This window comes from Pelodiscus sinensis, chromosome 18 (genome assembly GCF_049634645.1).
Source record: "Pelodiscus sinensis isolate JC-2024 chromosome 18, ASM4963464v1, whole genome shotgun sequence".
Classification (NCBI taxonomy): domain Eukaryota; kingdom Metazoa; phylum Chordata; order Testudines; family Trionychidae; genus Pelodiscus; species Pelodiscus sinensis.
Genome location: NC_134728.1, coordinates 32,767,554 through 32,787,188, shown reverse-complemented (window position 1 = coordinate 32,787,188; position 19,635 = coordinate 32,767,554). Strand labels below are relative to the sequence as shown.

The window sequence follows — 19,635 nt, the reverse complement described above, 5'->3', positions numbered from 1 at the left end:
TCAGGCGGGACGCTACCTTTTCGTTCCTCGTGTCCGTGTCCAGCTCTGCTATCTTAGCCCACTTCTGCCAGAAGTTGGGGTCGTCCAAGGAAATGTCGGTTCTGTTCCCGGAAGCGACAAAACTGGCCTGGAGGTGACGAAAGAGCCAGTCACTCATCTGCGCTCCACCCTGAGTCCGTGCTCCCAGCTTCCCACTGCCCGGGGCCAGGGTCGCCCAGCTCCCTGGAAGTCCAGCCCAGGCGAGGGATGGGGGGACAGCAGCGCCCACCTCGCCGCCTGGGGAGCACAATGCAGCATGGCTTCCAGGGCCCTTCCCCACGGCAGCCCTGCGGCAAGCGGCCCCCGCCGGGCTCCCACAGCCCTGGCAGTCAGGGCACGGCGCTGGGGGCGGGCAGCAGAGCCAGCCACAGCCCCTGCCTCAGGGCGACACCCACAGAGCCGTGTCCTGTGCAGCAGGCAGCAGAATTGGGTGGGGGCCAAGGACGCGCACAGAGCTGGGTCTCTGCTCCGCAGGTGCACGTGCGCAGGGGTGCCCCGAGCTGCGGCAGGAGCCAGCAGGGAGCTATGGAAAGAGCTGGCAGGACCCGGAAGAAATGTGAAGGGACGTTCCCCCTGCACAGGGAGGGGAGCACTGCAAGAGGAATGGCCATGCATCTCCACGCTGCTTGCAGCCCTGGCTATCAAGCGTGAGTGCAGGCTGCTCCGCACACATGGCAGCCAGGGGCACAGGGGGAGGACAAGCCCCGCGGGCGCTGGGCACCGGGGGAGGACAAGCCCCGCGGGCGCTGGGCACAGGGGGAGGACAAGCCCCGCGGGCGCTGGGCACCGGGGGCGGACAAGCCCCGCGGGCGCTGGGCACCGGGGGCGGACAAGCCCCGCGGGCGCTGGGCACCGGGGGCGGACAAGCCCCGCGGGCGCTGGGCACCGGGGGCGGACAAGCCCCGCGGGCGCTGGGCACAGGGGGAGGACAAGCCCCGCGGGCGCTGGGCACCGGGGGAGGACAAGCCCCGCGGGCGCTGGGCACCGGGGGCGGACAAGCCCCGCGGGCGCTGGGCACCGGGGGCGGACAAGCCCCGCGGGCGCTGGGCACCGGGGGCGGACAAGCCCCGCGGGCGCTGGGCACCGGGGGCGGACAAGCCCCGCGGGCGCTGGGCACCGGGGGCGGACAAGCCCCGCGGGCGCTGGGCACAGGGGGAGGACAAGCCCCGCGGGCGCTGGGCACAGGGGGAGGACAAGCCCCGCGGGCGCTGGGCACAGGGGGAGGACAAGCCCCGCGGGCGCTGGGCACCGGGGGCGGACAAGCCCCGCGGGCGCTGGGCACCGGGGGAGGACAAGCCCCGCGGGCGCTGGGCACCGGGGGAGGACAAGCCCCGCGGGCGCTGGGCACAGGGGGAGGACAAGCCCCGCGGGCGCTGGGCACCGGGGGAGGACAAGCCCCGCGGGCGCTGGGCACCGGGGGAGGACAAGCCCCGCGGGCGCTGGGCACCGGGGGAGGACAAGCCCCGCGGGCGCTGGGCACCGGGGGAGGACAAGCCCCGCGGGCGCTGGGCACAGGGGGAGGACAAGCCCCGCGGGCGCTGGGCACAGGGGGAGGACAAGCCCCGCGGGCGCTGGGCACAGGGGGAGGACAAGCCCCGCGGGCGCTGGGCACCGGGGGAGGACAAGCCCCGCGGGCGCTGGGCACCGGGGGAGGACAAGCCCCGCGGGCGCTGGGCACCGGGGGAGGACAAGCCCCGCGGGCGCTGGGCACAGGGGGAGGACAAGCCCCGCGGGCGCTGGGCACCAGGGGAGGACAAGCCCCGCGGGCGCTGGGCACCGGGGGCGGACAAGCCCCGCGGGCGCTGGGCACAGGGGGAGGACAAGCCCCGCGGGCGCTGGGCACCGGGGGTCCATGGGGCGGGCCCGACACTTGTCCTTCCTGTGGCACTCTCCCAGACAGCTGTTGTAAGGGTCACTGATCAGCACCGGCTGACTTGAGAGCAGGCGAGCGGGGCAGGGAACACATGGGGCAGAGTCCCAGCCAGGACTTGAGGATGCCGCCCTAGGGGCTCCAGGCAATGCCCAACGGCCCTCGCAGCGGGGAAGGGGGGCTGCAGGCACAGGGCCAGCAGCACGCTGCCCCCCGGCTGTCGGTCTGCACTGCCGTGGGGCCAGGCCGGGCGCACGCTACCTTGGCAAAGGTGGAGCCCTTCCCCTCCGACTGGATGGTGATTGTCTGGGTCCGGCGCTGCAGGATCTGGTCGATATCTTCCTCGCAGAACTTGGAGCCTTCGTCCTCCTCGTCCATTAAAGCCCCGTAGGCGCCTTTGCGCAGCAAGTCCTCCACCTCCATCTTGGAGAGCTGCTGCACCTGCCCAGGATACAGGATGCTGGCACCACCGGCCGCCCTGCCCCAGCCAGCCCCCCGCGGCCCCAGAGCCGGGTGCTACTTGGAACGCAGGCAGCGCCTGGGCCGCGGGGAGCCTACAGTGGCCGTGGCAGACGAGGCTGAACGTGCCCCCCGCCTCCAGAGGGGACAGGATGAGATCGGAGCGAGGCAAGGCTGGGTGAAACCACGGCCCCTCTGCCTGGCTCCCCCAGAACGCCTCTGAATGCAGAGGCCTGGAGGGGGCGGAGACATGCCCACACCTCCCCTGCACCGGCACCTGGCCCTTCTGCCCCACCCGCCCCTGCCTCCTTCCCCCGGGAGCTGGGGCCTTCAGCTAGAACGGTTCAGATCCCACCCGCCATGGCCCCCGGGGGCTGTCCCCTGGCCCAGCTGGCAGCGCTGCCTAGGCACAGCAAGGGCCTGTGCTCTCTGGCCTCTCGCAGGCACCCAGCAAGAGCGTTCACCTCAGCAGGCAGGGGCCCTGGCCCCAGCCCAGCCCGGGACGGAGGTTCATCCGCCAGAGCCACCCTGCAGGCGCGGCCCAGCCCGGCCAGGGCCCCCCCGGCCGCCTACCCCGTTGGTGCTGCCCTTGCGGTTGATGTCCTGCAGCACGGCCTTGTCCAGGCCCAGCTTGAGGCTGGCCTTGTCGAACATCTCGCGCTCGTAGGAGTTCCTGGTGATGAGGCGATAGACCTTCACCGCCTTGCTCTGCCCGATCCGGTGGCAGCGCGCCTGCGCCTGGGACAGCACCGGCCGCCGTGTCAGACGGGCCCCGCGCCGCCTGCAGCGGCCAGAGCCCGGCCCGGCCCGGCCCCGCCCGCCCGGGCCCGGCCCCCGCCAACCAGAGCCCGCCCCCCCCCCGAGCCCAGCCCCCGCCCCAGCCCGGCCCCCGCCCCGCCCAACCGTCAGAGCCCGGCCCCCTCGCCGCCCCACCCCGCCCACCAGAGCCCGGCCCCCTTGCCGCCCTGCCCGCCCGAGCCCGGCCCCCGCCCCGCCCCGCCCAACCGTCAGAGCCCAGCCCCCGCCCCGCCCGCCCGAGCCCGGCCCCCGCCCAACTGCCAGAGCCCAGCCCCCGCCCTGCCCAAACGCCAGACCCCGGCCCCCGCCCTGCCCAACCCCCGCCGCTCAACCCCGTCCCGTGGGCCCACCGGCTGGCACACAACTCCTCTGCTCTAATCAGACCACGGGGGCCCGGCCTGCAGTACCTGCAGATCGTTCTGCGGGTTCCAGTCGGAGTCGAAGATGATGCAGGTGTCAGCAGCGGTGAGGTTGATGCCCAGGCCCCCGGCCCGGGTGCACAGGAGGAAGACGAAGCGGTCTGAGTCCGGCTTGCAGAAGCGATCGATGGCAGCCTGGCGCAGGTTCCCGCGCACCCGCCCGTCGATGCGCTCGTAGGTGTACCTGGACAGACAGCGCCGGGTCACCGCGCAGAACAGGGCAGCTTCTCTCTGCAGCCCCCAGCACGCCAGTTCCCTCCTGCGGGCCCAGGCCAGCAAGGCTGAGCATCGTGGGCAGCCAACCCTCCGTGGCACAGGGTCCGCAGGCTATGCAGTGCCCCAGGGCAGGAAGCCCCCACGAGCTGCTGGCTCTGCTAGCTGGGAGCCGAGCCTGTGCTACTCAGCTGTGTGTGCGTTCCCAAGCCAGCAGGAGCCACACTGCCACGGAGGGGGCCGTGGATCTGGCCAACAGGAGCCACACTGCCACGGAGGGGGCCGTGGATCTGGCCAACAGGAGCCACACTGCCACGGAGGGGCCGTGGATCTGGCCAGCAGGAGCCACACTGCCACGGAGGGGGCTGTGGATCTGGCCAACAGGAGCCACACTGCCACGGAGGGGCCGTGGATCTGGCCAACAGGAGCCACACTGCCACGGAGGGGCCGTGGATCTGGCCAACAGGAGCCACACTGCCACGGAGGGGCCGTGGATCTGGCCAACAGGAGCCACACTGCCACGGAGGGGGCCGTGGATCTGGCCAACAGGAGCCACACTGCCACGGAGGGGGCCGTGGATCTGGCCAACAGGAGCCACACTGCCACGGAGGGGGCCGTGGATCTGGCCAACAGGAGCCACACTGCCACGGAGGGGCCGTGGATCTGGCCAACAGGAGCCACACTGCCACGGAGGGGCCGTGGATCTGGCCAGCAGGAGCCACACTGCCACGGAGGGGGCCGTGGATCTGGCCAACAGGAGCCACACTGCCACAGAGGGGGCCGTGGATCTGGCCAACAGGAGCCACACTGCCACGGAGGGGGCCGTGGATCTGGCCAACAGGAGCCACACTGCCACGGAGGGGCCGTGGATCTGGCCAGCAGGAGCCACACTGCCACGGAGGGGGCCGTGGATCTGGCCAGCAGGAGCCACACTGCCACGGAGGGGCTATGGGGAGCCACCCTGCACCTGCTAGCTCCAGCCCCGGGCCCAGGGAGGGAGCGCACAGGTTGGCACAGAGCGGGAGCTGCTGCTGGTGGCAGTGTGGAGAGGCCCATCCCCCAGAGCCCTGGGAGGAAGAGGAGGCTGCTGGGGGCCTAGCGAGCAGCATGTGTCGAAGGAGGAAAGCTGCTGTGGCCTGGCTGCCGCCAACAAGGTCCCTCCAAGCAGCTTGCAGTGCTGCACCTGCTCTGCTCACCAGAGCAAGGCCCGAGGCAGCCGCTAGCCCCCTTGGTGAGGGCATGTGCCTGATGAGCAGCACACGCAGTGGGGCAGGGTGGAACAGTGTGGGGTGGAGCGGGGCAGGCTGGAGAGATTCGGGGTGGAGCAGGGCAGGGCAGGGCGGGGCAGGAGGGGGCAGAGGAATGCAAGGCGGGGAGGGGCAGGTCGGGGGGGCGGAACAAGGTGGAGCGGGACGGGGCAGGGCAGGGTGAAGCAGGAGGGGGCGGAACAAGGTGGAGCGGGGGGGCAGGACGAGGCAGGGCAGGGCAGAGCAAGGTGGGGCAGGGCGGGGCAGAGCAAGGTGGGGCGGTGCGGGGCAGCAGGGGGCGGAACAAGGTGGAGCGGGGGGGCAGGACGAGGTGGGGCGGGGCAGAGCAAGGTGGAGCGGGGCGGGGCGGAGCGGGGCAGAGCAAGGTGGAGCCCCGGGGCGGGGCCGCAGGGGGCGGAACAAGGTGGAGCGGGGTGGGGAAGGGCAAGGCGAGGCGGGGCAGAGCAAGGTGGAGCGGGGTGGGGAAGGGCAGGGCGAGGCAGGGCGGAGCAAGGTGGAGCGGGGTGGGGAAGGGCAGGGCGAGGCAGGGCGGAGCAAGGTGGAGCAGGGTGGGGCAGGGCAGGGCGAGGCAGGGCAGAGCAAGGTGGAGCAGGGTGGGGCAGGGCAGGGCGAGGCAGGGCGGAGCAAGGTGGAGCAGGGTGGGGCAGGGCAGGGCGAGGCAGGGCAGAGCAAGGTGGAGCAGGGTGGGGCAGGGCAGGGCGAGGCAGGGCAGAGCAAGGTGGAGCAGGGTGGGGCAGGGCAGGGCGAGGCAGGGCGGAGCAAGGTGGAGCGGGGTGGGGAAGGGCAGGGCGAGGCAGGGCGGAGCAAGGTGGAGCGGGGTGGGGAAGGGCAGGGCGAGGCAGGGCGGAGCAAGGTGGAGCGGGGTGGGGAAGGGCAGGGCGAGGCAGGGCAGAGCAAGGTGGAGCGGGGTGGGGAAGGGCAGGGCGAGGCAGGGCGGAGCAAGGTGGAGCAGGGTGGGGCAGGGCAGGGCGAGGCAGGGCAGAGCAAGGTGGAGCGGGGTGGGGAAGGGCAGAGCAAGGTGGAGCGGGGCGGGGCAGGGCAAAGCAAAGCGGGGCAGGGCAGAGCAAGGTGGAGTGGGACAGGGCAGGGCGAGGCAGGGCGGAGCAAGGTGGAGCAGGGTGGGGAAGGGCAGGGAGGAGCAAGGTGGAGCGGGGCGAGGCAGGGTGGAGCAAGGTGGAGCAGGGTGGGGAAGGGCAGGGTGAGGCAGGGCGGAGCAAGGTGGAGCAGGGTGGGGAAGGGCAGGGAGGAGCAAGGTGGAGCGGGGCGAGGCAGGGTGGAGCAAGGTGGAGCAGGGTGGGGAAGGGCAGGGTGAGGCAGGGCAGAGCAAGGTGGAGTGGGGCGGGGAAGGGCAGGGCGAGGCAGGGCAGAGCAAGGTGGGGCGGGGTGGGGAAGGGCAGGGCGAGGCAGGGCGGAGCAAGGTGGGGCGGGGTGGGGAAGGGCAGGGCGAGGCAGGGCGGAGCAAGGTGGGGCGGGGTGGGGAAGGGCAGGGCGAGGCAGGGCGGAGCAAGGTGGGGCGGGGTGGGGAAGGGCAGGGCGAGGCGGGGCGGAGCAAGGTGGGGCGGGGCGGGGCAGAGCAAGGTGGAGCGGGGTGGGGAAGGGCAGGGCGAGGCAGGGCGGAGCAAGGTGGGGCGGGGTGGGGAAGGGCAGGGCGAGGCGGGGCAGAGCAAGGTGGGGCGGGGCGGGGCAGAGCAAGGTGGAGCGGGGTGGGGAAGGGCAGGGCGAGGCGGGGCAGAGCAAGGTGGAGCGGGGTGGGGAAGGGCAGGGCGAGGCGGGGAAGGGCAGGGCGAGGCGGGGCAGAGCAAGGTGGAGCGGGGTGGGGAAGGGCAGGGCGAGGCGGGGCAGAGCAAGGTGGAGCGGGGTGGGGCAGGGCAGGGCGAGGCGGGGCAGAGCAAGGTGGAGCGGGGTGGGGAAGGGCAGGGCGAGGCAGGGCAGAGCAAGGTGGAGCGGGGTGGGGCAGGGCAGGGCGAGGCAGGGCAGAGCAAGGTGGAGCGGGGTGGGGCAGGGCAGGGCGAGGCAGGGCAGAGCAAGGTGGAGCGGGGTGGGGAAGGGCAGGGCGGGGCAGGGCAGAGCAAGGTGGAGCGGGGCGGGGCAGAGCAAGGTGGAGCGGGGTGGGGCAGGGCAGGGCGAGGCAGGGCAGAGCAAGGTGGAGCGGGGTGGGGAAGGGCAGGGCGGGGCAGGGCAGAGCAAGGTGGAGCGGGGCGGGGCAGAGCAAGGTGGAGCGGGGTGGGGAAGGGCAGGGCGAGGCAGGGCAGAGCGGGGCGGGGCGGGGCAGGGCAGAGCAAGGTGGAGCGGGGTGGGGAAGGGCAGGGCGAGGCAGGGCAGAGCAAGGTGGGGCGGGGCGGGGCAGAGCAAGGTGGAGCGGGGTGGGGAAGGGCAGGGCGAGGCAGGGCAGAGCAAGGTGGAGCGGGGCGGGGAAGGGCAGGGCGAGGCAGGGCAGAGCAAGGTGGGGCGGGGCGGGGCAGAGCAAGGTGGAGCGGGGTGGGGAAGGGCAGGGCGAGGCAGGGCAGAGCAAGGTGGAGCGGGGCGGGGAAGGGCAGGGCGAGGCAGGGCAGAGCAAGGTGGGGCGGGGCGGGGCAGAGCAAGGTGGAGCGGGGTGGGGAAGGGCAGGGCGAGGCGGGGCAGAGCAAGGTGGGGCGGGGCGGGGCAGAGCAAGGTGGAGCGGGGTGGGGAAGGGCAGGGCGAGGCAGGGCAGAGCGGGGCGGGGCGGGGCAGGGCGGAGCAAGGTGGAGCGGGGCGGGACACAGCACCAGGCCCCACTGACCGTCTCTGGATGAGGTAGTCCTCCAGGATGTCCAGGCAGCGCACCATCTGGGAGAAGATCAGCACCTTGTGCCCACCCGCGATGAGCTTGGGCAGCAGCTTGTCAATCAACACCAGCTTCCCGGCCGCCTGGATCATGGCCTGCAGCTGGAAGTCCAGCGCCTCTGGGCTGTGCGTCTTACGAAAATCTTCCAGGATCTTCTCCTCCGCCCCTGCGAAGCAGGAAGGGACTCAGGCCTGGCCAGAGCTGTGGCCGCCCTCGCCCTGCTCCCGCAGCCACTCCACAGGGGTCGCAGGCTCCGGCCAGGCCCGATACCCCACCAGCCGGCCGAGGCAGCCGCCAAGCGGCCACAGCTGGCGCCCCGGGCTCACCGTTGATGAGGTAGGGGTGGTTGCAGCACTTGCGCAGCTCCATCATGGTGTTGATGAGGTTGGGCATGTTGTGCTGGTTGGCGCCCTTGGCCAGGAAGGAGAAGTTCTTCTCCAGGATGGCCCGGTAGTACTTCTTCTGGATGTTGGTCAGCTCCACCTCGATGATGGTCTCCTGCTTGGGCGCCAGGTTCTTCTCCACGTCCTCCTTCAGCCGCCGCAGCATCATGGGCTTCAGGATGGCCTGCAGCTTCTTCACCTGCCCGGGCCAAGCGCAGAGGCAGGGTTGCACTGCCGGCAGCGAAGGCAAGCGGGGGAGCTGCTGTGTCTCGCCCCCGGGGGCCAGGGCAGGCCTGTGGTGCCGACACCGAGCTGCCAGCCCTGCACCCTGGGGGCCGAGACAGACCTGCCCGCACCGTGAGCGCCAGGCCCCGCACCCCGGGGGCCGAGACCGACCTGCCCGCAGCGTGAGCGCCAGGCCCTGCACCCTGGGGGCCGAGACCGACCTGCTTGCAGCGTGAGCGCCAGGCCCTGCACCCTGAGGGCCGAGACCGACCTGTCCGCAGCGTGAGTGCCAGGCCCTGCACCCTGGGGGCCGAGACCGACCTGCCCGCAGCGTGAGCGCCAGGCCCTGCACCCTGGGGGCCGAGACCGACCTGTCCGCAGCGTGAGTGCCAGGCCCTGCACCCTGGGGGCCGAGACCGACCTGCCCGCACCGTGAGCGCCAGGCCCCGCACCCCGGGGGCCGAGACCGACCTGCCCGCAGCGTGAGCGCCAGGCCCTGCACCCTGGGGGCCGAGACCGACCTGCTTGCAGCGTGAGCGCCAGGCCCTGCACCCTGGGGGCCGAGACCGACCTGTCCGCAGCGTGAGCGCCAGGCCCCGCATCCTGGAGGCCGAGACCGACCTGTCCGCAGCGTGAGCGCCAGGCCCCGCATCCTGGAGGCCGAGACCGACCTGTCCGCAGCGTGAGCGCCAGGCCCTGCACCCTGGGGGCCGAGACCGACCTGTCCGCAGCGTGAGCGCCAGGCCCCGCATCCTGGAGGCCGAGACCGACCTGCCCGCAGCGTGAGCGCCAGGCCCCGCACCCCGGGGGCCGAGACCGACCTGCCCGCACCGTGAGCGCCAGGCCCCGCACCCCGGGGGCCGAGACCGACCTGCCCGCAGCGTGAGCGCCAGGCCCCGCACCCCGGGGGCCGAGACCGACCTGCCCGCACCGTGAGCGCCAGGCCCCGCACCCCGGGGGCCGAGACCGACCTGCCCGCAGTGTGAGCGCCAGGCCCTGCACCCTGAGGGCCGAGACCGACCTGCCCGCAGCGTGAGCGCCAGGCCCCGCACCCTGAGGGCCGAGACCGACCTGCCCGCAGCGTGAGCGCCAGGCCCCGCACCCCGGGGGCCGAGACCGACCTGCCCGCAGTGTGAGCGCCAGGCCCTGCACCCTGAGGGCCGAGACCGACCTGCCCGCAGTGTGAGCGCCAGGCCCTGCACCCTGAGGGCCGAGACCGACCTGTCCGCAGCGTGAGCGCCAGGCCCCGCACCCTGGGGGCCGAGACCGACCTGCCCGCAGCGTGAGCGCCAGGCCCTGCACCCTGAGGGCCGAGACCGACCTGCCCGCAGTGTGAGCGCCAGGCCCCGCACCCTGAGGGCCGAGACCGACCTGTCCGCAGCGTGAGCGCCAGGCCCCGCACCCTGGGGGCCGAGACCGACCTGCCCGCAGCGTGAGCGCCAGGCCCCGCACCCTGGGGGCCGAGACCGACCTGCCCGCAGTGTGAGCGCCAGGCCCTGCACCCTGAGGGCCGAGACCGACCTGCCCGCAGCGTGAGCGCCAGGCCCTGCACCCTGGGGGCCGAGACCGACCTGTCCGCAGCGTGAGCGCCAGGCCCCGCACCCTGGGGGCCGAGACCCACCTGCCCGCAGCGTGAGCGCCAGGCCCCGCACCCCGGGGGCCGAGACCGACCTGCCCGCAGCGTGAGCGCCAGGCCCCGCACCCTGGGGGCCGAGACCCACCTGCCCGCAGCGTGAGCGCCAGGCCCCGCACCCTGGGGGCCGAGACCCACCTGCCCGCAGCGTGAGCGCCAGGCCCCGCACCCTGGGGGCCGAGACCCACCTGCCCGCAGCGTGAGCGCCAGGCCCCGCACCCCGGGGGCCGAGACCGACCTGCCCGCAGCGTGAGCGCCAGGCCCTGCACCCTGAGGGCCGAGACCGACCTGTCCGCAGCGTGAGCGCCAGGCCCTGCACCCCGGGGGGCCGAGACCGACCTGCCCGCAGTGTGAGCGCCAGGCCCTGCACCCTGAGGGCCGAGACCGACCTGCCCGCAGCGTGAGCGCCAGGCCCCGCACACTGGGGGCCGAGACCGACCTGCCCGCAGCGTGAGCGCCAGGCCCCGCACACTGGGGGCCGAGACCGACCTGCCCGCAGCGTGAGCGCCAGGCCCCGCACCCTGGGGGCCGAGACCGACCTGCCCGCAGTGTGAGCGCCAGGCCCCACACCCTGGGGGCCGAGACCGACCTGTCCGCAGCGTGAGCGCCAGGCCCTGCACCCTGGGGGCCGAGACCGACCTGCCCGCAGCGTGAGCGCCAGGCCCCGCACCCTGGGGGCCGAGACCCACCTGCCCGCAGCGTGAGCGCCAGGCCCCGCACCCCGGGGGCCGAGACCGACCTGCCCGCAGCGTGAGCGCCAGGCCCCGCACCCTGGGGGCCGAGACCCACCTGCCCGCAGCGTGAGCGCCAGGCCCCGCACCCTGGGGGCCGAGACCCACCTGCCCGCAGCGTGAGCGCCAGGCCCCGCACCCTGGGGGCCGAGACCGACCTGCCCGCAGCGTGAGCGCCAGGCCCCGCACCCTGGGGGCCGAGACCGACCTGCCCGCAGCGTGAGCGCCAGGCCCTGCACCCTGAGGGCCGAGACCGACCTGTCCGCAGCGTGAGCGCCAGGCCCTGCACCCTGAGGGCCGAGACCGACCTGTCCGCAGCGTGAGCGCCAGGCCCTGCACCCCGGGGGGCCGAGACCGACCTGCCCGCAGTGTGAGCGCCAGGCCCTGCACCCTGAGGGCCGAGACCGACCTGCCCGCAGCGTGAGCGCCAGGCCCCGCACACTGGGGGCCGAGACCGACCTGCCCGCAGCGTGAGCGCCAGGCCCCGCACACTGGGGGCCGAGACCGACCTGCCCACAGCGTGAGCGCCAGGCCCCGCACCCTGGGGGCCGAGACCGACCTGCCCGCAGCGTGAGCGCCAGGCCCCGCACCCCGGGGGCCGAGACCGACCTGCCCGCAGCGTGAGCGCCAGGCCCCGCACCCCGGGGGCCGAGACCGACCTGTCCGCAGCGTGAGCGCCAGGCCCCGCACACTGGGGGCCGAGACCGACCTGCCCGCAGCGTGAGCGCCAGGCCCCGCACACTGGGGGCCGAGACCGACCTGCCCGCAGCGTGAGCGCCAGGCCCCGCACCCTGGGGGCCGAGACCGACCTGCCCGCAGCGTGAGCGCCAGGCCCCGCACCCTGGGGGCCGAGACCCACCTGCCCGCAGCGTGAGCGCCAGGCCCCGCACCCTGAGGGCCGAGACCCACCTGCCCGCAGCGTGAGCGCCAGGCCCTGCACCCTGAGGGCCGAGACCCACCTGCCCGCAGCGTGAGCGCCAGGCCCCGCACCCTGAGGGCCGAGACCGACCTGTCCGCAGCGTGAGCGCCAGGCCCCACACCCTGAGGGCCGAGACCGACCTGTCCGCAGCGTGAGCGCCAGGCCCCGCACCCTGAGGGCCGAGACCCACCTGCCCACACCGTGAGCGCCAGGCCCCGCACCCTGAGGGCCGAGACCCACCTGCCCGCAGCGTGAGCGCCAGGCCCCGCACCCTGGGGGCCGAGACCGACCTGCCCGCAGCGTGAGCGCCAGGCCCCGCACCCTGGGGGCCGAGACCGACCTGCCCGCAGCGTGAGCGCCAGGCCCCGCACCCTGGGGGCCGAGACCGACCTGCCCGCAGCGTGAGCGCCAGGCCCCGCACCCTGGGGGCCGAGACCGACCTGCCCGCAGCGTGAGCGCCAGGCCCCACACCCTGGGGGCCGAGACCGACCTGCCCGCACCGTGAGCGCCAGGCCCCGCACCCTGAGGGCCGAGACCGACCTGCCCGCAGCGTGAGCGCCAGGCCCCGCACCCTGGGGGCCGAGACCGACCTGCCCGCAGCGTGAGCGCCAGGCCCCGCACCCTGGGGGCCGAGACCCACCTGCCCACACCGTGAGCGCCAGGCCCCGCACCCTGGGGGCCGAGACCGACCTGCCCGCAGCGTGAGCGCCAGGCCCCGCACCCTGGGGACCGAGACCGACCTGCCCGCAGCGTGAGCGCCAGGCCCTGCACCCTGAGGGCCGAGACCGACCTGCCCGCAGCGTGAGCGCCAGGCCCTGCACCCTGAGGGCCGAGACCGACCTGCCCGCAGCGTGAGCGCCAGGCCCCGCATCCTGGGGGCCGAGACCCACCTGCCCGCACCGTGAGCGCCAGGCCCCGCACCCTGGGGGCCGAGACCGACCTGCCCGCAGTGTGAGCGCCAGGCCCCGCACCCTGAGGGCCGAGACCGACCTGCCCGCAGTGTGAGCGCCAGGCCCCGCACCCTGAGGGCCGAGACCGACCTGCCCGCAGCGTGAGCGCCAGGCCCTGCACCCTGGGGGCCGAGACCGACCTGCCCGCACCGTGAGCGCCAGGCCCCGCACCCTGGGGGCCGAGACCGACCTGCCCGCAGCGTGAGCGCCAGGCCCTGCACCCTGGGGGCCGAGACCGACCTGCCCGCAGCGTGAGCGCCAGGCCCTGCACCCTGGGGGCCGAGACCGACCTGCCCGCAGCGTGAGCGCCAGGCCCTGCACCCTGGGGGCCGAGACCGACCTGCCCGCAGCGTGAGCGCCAGGCCCTGCACCCCGGGGGCCGAGACCGACCTGCCTGCAGCGTGAGCGCCAGGCCTTGCGCCTGCGGCTCATGAACACCCCCCACGTAGGCAAGAGAACCCTCCGAGCTGTGCCCAATTACGCCCAGCACCTGCCCGGGCCTTGCCCATCGGACTCCAGACCCAACTCGGGATGCGAGAGCCATGGGGCTCCGGCCACGTCCCTGTCCTCAGCCCGGCCTCCCGCCGCAGGAGAAGCCTTGCTACGAACTGAAGCAAATGCATCCGAGCTGTAGCTGCAGCCCCAGAGACTCGACTAGCCCAGCATCCTGCTCTGTCCCTGCTGCGGGCCTGGCCCCAGGGCTTTGCAATTGGTGGCCGTACTGGAGTCGCTCACAGCCCTCTTGCCCTGCCTTGTGAACAGCCCCTTAGATGCTGGATCGGGGGCCCAGCCCATTAGAGTCGACGAGCCAAATGAGCGGTGGACAGAGCGCGAGGAGCCACGTACCGGGGCGGAAAGTTGTGGAGGCAAAAAAACCCCCAAGCCCACCAGCCGCGCCGTGGGAAAATAGGTGCCGGTACGCCGCCCCAGGGAGGGGCTCCTGGCTGGGGCGTGTTGGGGTCAGGTGGAGGGTTGGGGTGCTGAGCAAGTTGCAGGCTTGTGACTGTGGGGGTGCAGGAGTTTGGGCTGGGGTGTGTGAGGGGCTCAGGGTGGGGAGGCTGGGAGCAGGACGGGCTCAGGACACAGATCTGCGGTGTGTGAATGGTGCAGGAGTATTGTGGCAGAAGACTGGGGATGTGGGGGTGCAGGAGTTTGGGCTGGGGTGTGTGAGGGGCTCCGGGTGGGGAGGCTGGGAGCAGGACGGGCTCAGGACACAGATCTGCGGTGTGTGAATGGTGCAGGAGTATTGTGGCAGAAGACTGGGGATGTGGGGGTGCAGGAATTTGGGGATGAGAGAGGCTCAGGACAGGAGGTTCCAGTGTATGATGGGTTCAGGTTTGGGGTCGGGGGGGAGGTGCAGGAGTGTTATGATGCTGCAGCCAGATGGGGCTGGGCAGGGCAAAGCAATGTCAAACGCAATGTGTTTCAGCGTCGTCTATTTACGAGGGGGCGGGGAACCTGTTTTGAGTCAGTCACTGACCCACAGAAAATTCAGTTGGGGCCACACAAGTGAGATGCATAAAACAACCCCTCTGAAAACCCCAAGCCTCACTAATGTGGCCCAAACTGTGCTGGTGGGGGCAGGGGACAGAGTGCTGGGGCAGGGTGCTGATGGGGGGTCTGGCCAGGGGGAGCGGACAGGAACAGCTCAGCTGGTACCTGGGGATCCCGGATCTCAGGAAACGTCCCCTCCCCTCTCCTAAACAGCTGGCCCACTTCCTGAAACACCAGGTCTGTCACTGGCCCTCCCCTCCGCTGCCTGCCAGTGCGGGGTGTGTCTGCGTCTGAGTCCCGGGACTACAGGCCAGCTCCAACTTCTTAGGAAGCGCGCGCTCTTCCTCTGCTCCCCACGACAGCCACGTGCTTCCTGAGTAGTTGGAGCTGGCATGCAGTACCGGGATTCCTACTCCCTCCCCCCGAACCCAATCCCCATCCTGTCCCCTCCACTCCCCTAGAGCCAGGGCCCCTCCCCACTCTAACCCAATCCCCCTTCTCTCCCCTCCCCTTCCCCAGAGCCAGGCCCCCTCCCCACTCTAACCCAATCCCCCTTCTCTCCCCTCCCCTTCCCCAGAGCCAGGCCCCCTCCCCGCTCTAACCCAATCCCCCTTCTCTCCCCTCCCCTTCCCCAGAGCCAGGCCCCCACCCCACTCTAACCCAATCCCCCTTCTCTCCCCTCCCCTTCCCCAGAGCCAGGGCCCCTCCCCACTCTAACCCAATCCCCCTTCTCTCCCCTCCCCTTCCCCAGAGCCAGGCCCCCACCCCACTCTAACCCAATCCCCCTTCTCTCCCCTCCCCTTCCCCAGAGCCAGGCCCCCACCCCCCTCTAACCCAGTCCCCCTTCTCTCCCCTCCCCTTCCCCAGAGCCAGGCCCCCACCCCACTCTAACCCAATCCCCCTTCTCTCCCTTCCACTCCCCTAGAGCCAGGCCCCCTCCCCACTCTAACCCAATCGCCTCCCCCAGCCTATGCCCGGGTCCTGGAGCAGAGCCGCTGCCACAGCTCCTCAGGCGCTGGGCGTGTGCGCTGGGCGGGATGCCATACGCACCCCTCCAACCCAATCCTCCTCCCCTCCCTTCTCCAGAGCCAGGCATCTCCCTCCCGCTCTAACCCAACCCTCTCCGCCCCCCACAACCTTATGCCCAGGGTCCCGGAGCCGGAGGCGCCCCGCCTGAGCTCAGCGGCTGGCTGGTAGCACGTGCAGGCTGGGATGCCGAGTACGACCCGGCCTCCATGTGCAGGATATGCTGTTGTGTGCTGGGGGCCGTGAGACCGGCTGACCTGAGCAGTTCTGGGTTCATCCTGGTTCCAGCAGGAGCCACAATTTTTTCCTCGTGGCTCGCGAGCCGTGGGTTGGCCACCGCTGTGCTAGATGCTGAAGAACTGGCCCAGGGGATTTCCAGGTAAGAGACCAGGGACGTCTGAGGGGTGCTTGGGGAGTCCTGCTGGCCAGTGCGAAGGACAGATGTGCTCTTTGGGACTGGCTGGTGCCTTAGGTGGAGGCCCCCAGGCTGGGCCGTGGCAGCTTCTGTCTCTAAACAATTTGCCCTGAACTGAAACTGTCCGCAGTGCCCCCCATTACAGATTGGTACCGGGGCTTGATGGGGTGCACGGCCCAGCAGGTGTGTGGCCCGGGGGGTTGATGTACAGAAGCTGAGGGGTGCTGGGAAGGGTGGGGGGTCAGGACATCCGGGGGCTAGGTGGAGCTGTGTGTGTGTAGCCCAGGGGGTTGATGTGCAGAAGTTGAGAGGTGCTGGGGGCTGTTAGGTAGGGGTGGATGTGCCGGGAATGAGTACAGACAGACAGACGGGGGGCGGGGCTGGGGGCTGATGGGGGCATGCCGGGAATGCGGACAGACAGACAGACGGGGGCGGAGCTGATGGGGGCATGCCGGGAATGCGGACAGACAGACGGGGGGCGGGGCTGGGGGCTGATGGGGGCGTGCCGGGAATGCGGACAGACAGACAGACAGGGGACGGGGCTGGGGGCTGAGGGGGGGCCATGCCGGGTATACAGACAGACAGACAGACGGGGGGCGGGGCTGGGGGGGGGGCATGCCGGGTATACGGACAGACAGACAGACGGGGGGCGGGGCTGGAGGCTGAGGGGGGGGCATGCCGGGTATATGGACAGACAGACAGACGGGGGACGGGGCTGGGGGCTGAGGGGGATGTGCCGGGAATGCGGACAGACAGACAGACAGGGGGCAGGGTTGGGGGGCTGAGGGGGGTGTGTGCTGGGAATACGGACAGACAGACGGGGGGGCGGGGCTGGGGGCTGAGGGGGGCGTGCCGGGTATGCGGACAGGCAGGCCCGAGGGGGAGTCCATGTCGATTTGCACCCCCGGCGAGCCAGCCCTGCCTCCAGGGCCCCTCTGCAAGGTCGTTGGTTGGAGCAAGGACCCTCCTGCCTTCCTTGGGACCACAGCTAAGCACGGCTTAAGCGTTCCTGGCACGGGCTCCCAGGCCCCGCCCGCAGCCTCACCCCTGGGCTCAGCGGGTACCTGCTCCTCTGTCTTCAGGTCCCCGAACTCCTCCAGGAAGGCCGTCTCCGAGGGGAACTGCTGGGGCTCCAGGAAGTTCAGCAGGCTGAAGAGCTCCTCCACGGAGTTCTGCAGGGGCGTCCCGGTCAGCAGCACCTTGTGTTCCTGGGCAGAGAGTGGGGCAGGGCTCCAGCGCCGGGGCAGGGCTCGTGCCCAGAGCCAGAGGGGCTGCCAGGCGCCCCGGGACGCTCGCTGGCCCTGGGCACGGGCCGCAGGCCCCATGCCCACACACTAGAGCAGGGCTCTCTGGGGCCCTGCAGAGATCAGGGGTCATTCGGCGGGACCCGGGACCCAAACGCCTCGCTCTCCCTCGGACCTTCTCTTCCCGGGCGGGCCAGCTGAAGCAGACAACAGGCCTCACTAGCGGCGCCCCGGGCCTCCACGCCGCACCGTGGGAAGCCCGGCTCCAGCGGCACAGCCTGCGCCTGACCAGCCCCCCCCCCGAACCAGCAGGGAGGCCACGGCCAGCACGCCCGGGCAGGGCTGTGGGAGCCCAGTGGCAGGGCCCTTTGTGCCCCTGCTCTCGGGAAGGAGCCCTCTGCCCTGCGGCCAGGGAGGCAGGACTCCAGGCTTGATTCCCAGCTCCAGTGGTGCCGAGTCTCAGGCCCGGCAGGGCAGTCGGCACGGTGCTCGGCAGGGGGCTCTGGGTAGGCAGCGGCCAGAGCCAGTGAGCAGCACGGGAGCAGGGCCAGGCTGAGGAGCAGAGGCTGCAGCCTGTCCTCTTCCCCCTTCACTCCAGAGCCGGACACGGCCCCTTCGGTGGCCCGGCACAAGCCCTGTGCCGAGTGGCGCGCGGCAGGGCGGGGCCTGCAGGCCTGAGCACAGCAGCATGTGGCTGCCCCTGGAGAGGGGCCGTGTCTGCCCGCTTCTCGCGAGGGAGCTCTCTGCCCAGCGCGCAAGGGGCCCGAGTGGCAGCACTGGGCAGGGCGCGGGAGCCGCTTGTGCTGGGCCAGGGATGTAACAGCCACAGCAGCCGGGAAGCGGCCGGAGGACGGGATGAGACGCGTGTCGGAGCAGCTCTAACCCCATCGGCAGCGCCCACGCTGGCTCCGGGCACCTCATGCTGCCTGCAGGGCCCTTGCCGAGCCCCAAGCCGGCCCCCAGCTTGAACGGGGAAACCCAGCCCCAGCAGTGCCGAGGGCAGCTTCCCACGGGCAGCCAGGCCAGCGGGCGGGGAGAGCGGCTCCCTCCCGGGCGGGGCAGGGGGGCGGGGAGAGCGGCTCCCTCCCGGGCGGGGCAGGGGGGCGGGGAGAGCGGCTCCCTCCCGGCGGGGGCAGGGGGGCGGGGAGAGCGGCTCCCTCCCGGGTGGGGCAGGGGGGGGCGGGGAGAGCGGCTCCCTCCCGGGCGGGGCAGGGGGGCGGGGAGAGCGGCTCCCTCCCGGCGGGGGCAGGGGGGCGGGGAGAGCGGCTCCCTCCCGGGTGGGGCAGGGGGGGGCGGGGAGAGCGGCTCCCTCCCGGCGGGGGCAGAGGGGCGGGGAGAGCGGCTCCCTCCCGGGCGGGGCAGGGGGGGTGGGGAGAGCGGCTCCCTCCCGGGCGGGGCAGGGGGGCGGGGAGAGCGGCTCCCTCCCGGCGGGGGCAGAGGGGCGGGGAGAGCGGCTCCCTCCTGGGTGGGGCAGGGGGGGGCGGGGAGAGCGGCTCCCTCCCGGCGGGGGCAGAGGGGCGGGGAGAGCGGCTCCCTCCCGGGCGGGGCAGGGGGACGGGGAGAGCGGCTCCCTCCCGGGCGGGGCAGGGGGGCGGGGAGAGCAGCTCCCTCCCGGCGGGGGCAGAGGGGCGGGGAGAGCGGCTCCCTCCCGGGTGGGGCAGGGGGGCGGGGAGAGCGGCTCCCTCCCGGCGGGGGCAGAGGGGCGGGGAGAGCGGCTCCCTCCCGGGTGGGGCAGGGGGGCGGGGAGAGCGGCTCCCTCCCGGCGGGGGCAGAGGGGCGGGGAGAGCGGCTCCCTCCCGGGCGGGGCAGGGGGGCGGGGAGAGCGGCTCCCTCCCGGCGGGGGCAGAGGGGCGGGGAGAGCGGCTCCCTCCCGGGTGGGGCAGGGGGGCGGGGAGAGCGGCTCCCTCCCGGCGGGGGCAGAGGGGCGGGGAGAGCGGCTCCCTCCCGGCGGGGGCAGAGGGGCGGGGAGAGCGGCTCCCTCCCGGGCGGGGCAGGGGGGCAGGGAGAGCGGCTCCCTCCCGGGCGGGGCAGTGGGGGGCGGGGAGAGCGGCTCCCTCCCGGGCGGGGGCAGGGGGCGGGGAGAGCGGCTCCCTCCCGGGTGGGGCAGGGGGGGGCGGGGAGAGCGGCTCCCTCCCGGGCGGGGCCGGGGGGCGGGGAGAGCGGCTCCCTCCCGGGCGGGGCAGGGGGGGGCGGGGAGAGCGGCTCCCTCCCGGCGGGGGCAGGGGGGCGGGGAGAGCGGCTCCCTCCCGGGTGGGGCAGGGGGGGGCGGGGAGAGCGGCTCCCTCCCGGGCGGGGCAGGGGGGCGGGGAGAGCGGCTCCCTCCCGGGCGGGGCAGGGGGGGGCGGGGAGAGCGGCTCCCTCCCGGGCGGGGCAGGGGGGCGGGGAGAGCGGCTCCCTCCCGGGTGGGGCAGGGGGGCGGGGAGAGCGGCTCCCTCCCGGGTGGGGCAGGGGGGCGGGGAGAGCGGCTCCCTCCCGGCGGGGCAGGGGGGCGGGGAGAGCGGCTCCCTCCCGGGCGGGGCAGGGGGGCGGGGAGAGCGGCTCCCTCCCGGGTGGGGCAGGGGGGTGGGGAGAGCGGCTCCCTCCCGGGCGGGGCCGGGGGGCGGGGAGAGCGGCTCCCTCCCGGGCGGGGCCGGGGGGCGGGGAGAGCGGCTCCCTCCCGGGCGGGGCAGGGGGGCAGGGGGGCGGGGAGAGCGGCTCCCTCCCGGCGGGGGCAGAGGGGCGGGGAGAGCGGCTCCCTCCCGGG

General features: G+C 73.5%; 1 protein-coding gene across 6 annotated transcripts in view; it reads right to left on the bottom strand.

Annotated features, from left to right (window-relative positions):
- The window catches only part of CHD6 (chromodomain helicase DNA binding protein 6), a 170,489-nt gene that overhangs the window by 58,499 nt on the left and 92,355 nt on the right, over positions 1 to 19,635 (bottom strand). For all 6 annotated transcript variants that reach the window (XM_075900738.1, XM_075900736.1, XM_075900740.1 and 3 more), the window contains 7 exons: positions 16,713 to 16,856; positions 8,199 to 8,454; positions 7,828 to 8,038; positions 3,574 to 3,769; positions 2,942 to 3,106; positions 2,171 to 2,350; positions 17 to 127 (listed from right to left, as the gene is read on the bottom strand). In XM_075900738.1, coding sequence (XP_075756853.1) covers positions 17 to 127; positions 2,171 to 2,350; positions 2,942 to 3,106; positions 3,574 to 3,769; positions 7,828 to 8,038; positions 8,199 to 8,454; positions 16,713 to 16,856 — 1,263 coding nt within the window. The remainder of the gene's footprint in view (positions 1 to 16; positions 128 to 2,170; positions 2,351 to 2,941; positions 3,107 to 3,573; positions 3,770 to 7,827; positions 8,039 to 8,198; positions 8,455 to 16,712; positions 16,857 to 19,635) is intronic.